Source organism: Chondrus crispus, genomic scaffold, assembly GCF_000350225.1.
Source record: "Chondrus crispus Stackhouse genomic scaffold, scaffold_146, whole genome shotgun sequence".
NCBI classification, from domain to species: Eukaryota; Rhodophyta; class Florideophyceae; order Gigartinales; family Gigartinaceae; genus Chondrus; species Chondrus crispus.
The window spans coordinates 14,452-20,222 of NW_005179014.1; the positions used below are offsets into that span (position 1 = coordinate 14,452).

Here is a 5,771-nt window from a genome sequence, read left to right on the forward strand (position 1 = left end):
GCTATGCTACACTCCTTCTCCGCTGTTGTACAGTAGAGCCGCGAGACTGACCATCGCACCGCCGTGCTCTTTGTCAACCGCTCCCTCCCACAACTCCTTCCCTCGTATCCTATTGTCCTCCACTCCTCCGGCGCCATAACACAGTAGGACCCCGAGATTGAAAATTGCTTCGACGTGGTCAGCCTTGTCGATCGCTCTTTCCTACCACTCCCTCGCCTGTACCGCATTACGCTACGCTCCTTCGCCAACCGCGCGCCGTCCGCGCGGCCCTCCTCCCCACCGCCGCTCCCCAATCCCCGGCAGGCGCGTCGCTCTAGACGGCGCCGCCACCGCACCCCCGCACGCCTTGTCCTCGCCATGGGCTGCGTGGCGCCGGCCCCCAACACGCATCGCCCCCCCACCAGTGACGCTCCATTTCCGCTCCGCTGCTGCCGATGCCATATCTGATATAATGCCGATTTTTTTTAAATGGCCCGCGGAATTTCTGCTTAAAATGTGGTCTTCCCGCGGAACGTCACATTTGGGAATTTTATGCAAAACATTAGGCGTATCGTGACAGCCCGTGACAGCCACGCGTCCCCGTGGCGGCCTGGCATGCGGCCGAGGCCGCCCGTGGCCGCCCCTTGTACACACGTGTTCACGTGGCGGCCTGGCCTGCGGCCAGGCCCCGCCCGTGGCCGGCAACGCGGGAACCGACAGACGCATAGACACACAGACACACAGACACCGATTTTAGTAAGGGGGGAAAGTGGGCTCCCTGCGCGCTTCGCGCGGCGAGCCAAGTCCACGTGGAGGAGCAATAATTCGGAAGGGTGGGAAGGGGAAGATGTAAAGAGAATGGCGTTTACTTTTTTGATGACTACTGCCGGACCTCGGGGTACACTACGTTTCGCGTTGTTGCATCGGACTCTCGAGTGAGGATAGTGACGTTGCTTGGGTGAGTAGTCCTCGATAATGCGACGTAGAGTTGACCGTGCGAGAAGCAATGATCTCGTAGGTCGAGACCAATGCGGCCACCGAAGGACTGGCCTTGGGCTTTGTTCGTTGTAAGGGCGAAGCACGTGCGAATGGGGAACTGCGTTCGAATAAAGCCAGGGATGGGCAAGTTGTCATCGCCTGGTCCGCAAGGCATTCGTGGAAGGCAGAGTCTGTTGTCTTCATGTGACCCCGAGGTAACGCGTAGAAAGAGTAAGTTGTTGGTCATTTTCTCGATGATATATCGGGCGCCGTTGACGGGACCGGAAGTGGGATCGAGATTGCGCAGAAGCATGACGATGACACTTTTCTTGAGCGTGAGCTTGTGGTCTGGTAGAGCAGACCCGGCCGTCAAGGTGTTGAGCATTTCCGTGGGATAGATCAGTGCGTTGGTGTCTTCGCTCTCGACCTTGTCTGGGCTTAAATATGTTCGATACGGTCCCGGAATCATGTTGCTGATGACTTCGTTGACCTGCTCGAGCGGTCTGTTGTTTGTGGTGAGTATAACGCGATTGGTGAGCCATGTAGGGTCGGCGTGATTGTCTCGAATGCCGTGGGAGACCTTGAGGCATAAATTGCGGATGGCGTGCTCGAACGCTACGGGCTGTGGTAGTGAGATCCATTCCGGGCGCTGCTCGCATTGAAGTCTGCCTTCCCCGACGCTGAGGAGGAACTGTGGGAAGTTGAGAGCCTCCACATCTGCTGCAGGGTCCGCTTGGAGTGCAGCGAGGCGCATGTTCTCGGTAAGGCACAGGAATCGGCACTCTCGATACAGCGGGGAAGATTTGACGCACGCGCTCACGATTTGACCTCTGGACCCGTCCGAAACGACGGGAAGGATTTGTCTAAAGTCTCCAGCGAGCACAAGGAACTTTCCTCCGAAGGGCCGGTCGGTTTGCATCAAGTCGCGAAGGGAGCGATCGATAGTCTCAATGCAGTTTCGAAGGCACATGACGATCTCGTCACATATGATAAGATCGACTTGTTGCAATGTACGACCGGTATCAGAGTTTGTGGAGAAGTTGCAAGTGCTTTCGGCAGATACAGGAATGAGAATCTTGAACACGGAATGAGCGGTGCGTCCACCGTCGAGCAACACTGCAGCAACAGCAGATGTAGCGACGGCGATGACTTTCTTGCGGCGCGAACGAAGGAAGTCTTGAATGGTGCTGAGCACGAATGTTTTGCCTGTTCCGCCAGAAGCATCGAGGAAGAAGAGACGACGACTTTGTGTTGGCATAGAAGGTCCCGCAACGGCGCTTGAGGATCTTTGAAGCAATGCCGAGACGGATACGCCTGGAAGCATGGAGCCTACTATTTCGTCAAAGGCATGTCGCAGATTTGTGTTTAACAGCGGCAACGATGCCTGTAGTCGCTCTTCGCACTGCTGCGCTTGTGCTTCGGGTGTCTGGATCTCGTTTGGCTGTTCCAAAGCGGGCAGGCTGTCATCGGGGAGTGGGAGTCCGGAGTGTGCGAGCGTCCAGTTGGAACGCACCGTCTGCAGGGCCTCTTGTACCTCCCCAAGCACGTAAGATGTGGCGTGGTTATCATCGCGAAGCTTCTGTCTTCGAATGGGTTGTCTGCGTGCGCGATTGCGAATATCGGTGAGAAACATGTGCAGGTGGTCGTTCCACAGCAAGAGAGGATCCGAAGGTTGGCAATGTGCCAAAATCGTAGCGAACAGATGAGAAAGGGGAACGAAGCTTGACCGGAATGAATCTCGGATGGCGTGCTTCCACTTGGCATCGTTGGCCAGCAAACCAAGTCGTAAGCAAGCTTGTCGGAAGCTGGTGCACTGCTCGCCGTCGATGTTTCGCAAGTTCTCGAATGATGTTGCCACCGGCACTTGTGTGAGGAGGAGGCGAAGAAAGTAGCGCTCACCCTCCCTCGGACTGACAGTATAGATTCGACCGACTACGTTGGCGCCTGTGCCACTGTAATCGTAGGCTTCCTCTTCGCTGCTGGCGTTCCGTCTTCGCAGGGATGCTCTTGGACTCCATGACTTGCTGCTTGTCTTCCACGTAAAGTACTTTGGAAACTTGTGGTACCGAATATGCCTCGCGCTTGGGTACTTTTCGTTGGCTTTAAACCACTGGGTCAGCTTCGTACCTGATGCCGGTCGAAGCGCCGCCTCCTGCTCTCGTCCTTCCTCAAAGTAAAACGTATGGTGGTTGGGCAGATGCACTGAAAGTCTGACCACTGGAGGATTGCGATCCACAATATCAAAGGAGAATAACCTCCATGCGGCCTCCGATGCAGACACGTATCTGGCATCTTGGAAGTTGGAGATCTCGTCGTAGCACTCCTTTTTGGCAGTGATTTCCATGGTCACTGGGTCTCGTCCCTTGCACACATACTTGAAGAGGTACTTGATTCCGCCAACGCGTGACACGCAGAGTTCCACATTCAAATGGCAAGCGAAAGATCTTAGAAGCAGAGGACTGTGGGGCACGACCCAGGAGTTGTCGACCACGACGGATTTCTGTCGTCGGCCATTACGGGAGTGACGCTCGATGGAGACGCCACCTGCCAAGGGGGACCTTCTGCGGTACGTGGTGAAGTACTCACTTTCGGACTGGCTGGTTTCGTGTTTGAACGGGTTCGGAAACCTTTTCCTGCAGTACTGCTCGCCCATGCACACGGCTGTTGGATTGTTTTCTCCACATGGATTGTGAATCATATGCTTAAGCACGACCTCTTGGAGTTCTGGATCTTGGGCAGACGGGTTCTCGGAAGAGATAATGTGGTCGACGTTTTCGGGATTACGCAGATCATTCTTGGAGACCTCCTCTAGGAAAAATACCACGTGAGCGTGGGGAATACCTCGTTTCTGAAATTCGAGGACTCGTACATGGGCAACGACGGTTCCGAACACTTCCTACTTGATGACCAAGGACATGAGATCCTTCATTTTGAGACGAAACACACGTGCGCACAGATCGGGTGTGTCCTGAGGAGTTTGATTGGGCAGCAGGGCTCTTGTGATCTTCGGCCAGCTAGGATTGCATGTCATGGTGAGGAAGATGTCCGGGTGGCCAATTTGGTTAGATATAGCAATCATGTCGTGCATCTGCTGCCTCATGTAGCGGTCACATCCGATGTGCGTAGAAGGGAGAATGAATAGTCGTCCTGCCCGTACAGCGTCGGCTTCATCTTCAGCACGACCGGAGTCTCCTAGGCTGTCGCGCAGTGAGGTGTAGTCCGCCGCTCGAAGCTGTGTCTGGTTGTGGCGGAGATAAAAAGCCTTTCTGCCTCCACTTTGCAGAACTTGTCAACTAAATATTGCTGAAAGAGTCGAGCTGCGTGTAAGATCGTGCTGACCTCGCCTCCCCTTTCGAACAAATGCCATCCGTAGAACATCATCGGAGTAATCTTGGTACGTCTGCCGTCGTCCTCACTGGAGAATCAAAGCTCTGGATACCATCCATCTCTACCGTTCGGGAACAAAAGCACGTAACTCAATGGATCGTATGCACGATGACTGACTGAAATCGGATCCAACACTTCGTTCCCGTTACTGTTCAGAGCCCCTCGCCTGCGAACGACGATATCTCTTCGCCCAATCTCTCCGTCTTCATTTCCAGGGATCAATGCAGCCACTTCAGAAGCTTCGGGACCATTGTACCGGCGCACGTGCTCATGACTTGGCCTTCGGTCGGCATGGATGACCATCTGGTACGAGGCTGGAGTTTTGTTGTGAGGAGATTGAGCCCATTCTCGCATACACAGAAATGTTTGCACGTAGAGGTTGCATTCGTGCAGCATGTGCGTTAGTTGCGTCATCAATGCCTCTTCCAGTCGTCTAGAGTTTTCAAGCCTTGTACGCGTCTGGGTGGCGTAGTCAGTGTCGTGAATGTAAACGGAAGCGTAGGAAGGCGCCCGCCCCTCGGATGGCATCATGGGACCCATGTAATGGTACATCTCGCCCTGCGTCGTCATTGTGGGGTTAAAATTGGAAGGGCCGGGCCCTCTGTTCACCCATATGGCTACCACGGATGCCATAGACAGCGCTGCATTGTATGCTCGAATGTTCTTACGGAATCGGCGGGACCTTGGAGTATCATCGATGAGAAGAGAGCGCAGAAGAGCTAGAGGGTCGAGAAGAAGGGGCAATGACAGCTTTACCTTCCCGCAGCATGTGGAAAACATCGGCCTTGCCGCAGAACTTCTCACGATGCGTTCTTGGACGAAATGCAGAGCTTTGAAGTGCGAACAATCAGTACAGATCATGCCGAAATCGCGGTACGAAGGCGAGGAGTCGGGAAGTGGAGGGAAGAGCTGTCGAGAAGCACTTCGAGCCTGGCGGTCGGACCCTTGCCGCTCATTCCGAGTCGGTGTGCCTTGTGCATCCTGTAGCATAAACACCCCCAGCGATAGGGGTGTATGCACAGTTCGACCGAGACCCCGTCCGATCGGGAAGACGTGGGTGAAGCGGGACACCAGCTAACGGCACCGGGCGGCGGGCCCGGGTAGCGTGGTAGAGCGGGAACGGGGAGGACGCCGGTACGCGCGAGCGGTTCGACGCCTCGACGCCCCGGCGCGGTACTGGGTAACGATCCAGTACCGACGGACGGAGGCGGAGCCGGCTCGTGGGCGTACCGCGTGCGTCCTCAACCCGCGCTCGGTGCCGCTCTAAGGTAGTTAGCGAACGCTACCTTAGAATAAGCGGGAAGGCGGACCTTGACGGTCGGTGGGTGACAAGTCCGTCCTTGTCCTCCTCCACCGCCGCCGGTCCGCTCCATATTTAATGTACATAATAACCTATCATAATAGTACAGTACCGATGTACTGTAGCG

At 55.3% G+C, this 5,771-nt stretch overlaps 1 protein-coding gene across 1 annotated transcript; it reads right to left on the reverse strand.

The window, feature by feature from the left end:
• Nucleotides 1–859: 859 nt before the first annotated feature.
• CHC_T00008751001 (ATP dependant DNA helicase PIF1) lies at nt 860–5,334 on the reverse strand. The gene is made up of 7 exons (XM_005713706.1): nt 4,478–5,334; nt 4,252–4,357; nt 3,866–4,195; nt 3,544–3,670; nt 2,971–3,501; nt 2,467–2,922; nt 860–2,271 (listed from the first exon to the last, which is right to left on the reverse strand). Exons 1-7 carry the CDS (start codon nt 5,332–5,334, stop codon nt 860–862), a joined length of 3,819 nt encoding a protein of 1,272 aa, XP_005713763.1.
• Between the last annotated feature and the right edge of the window lie 437 nt (nt 5,335–5,771).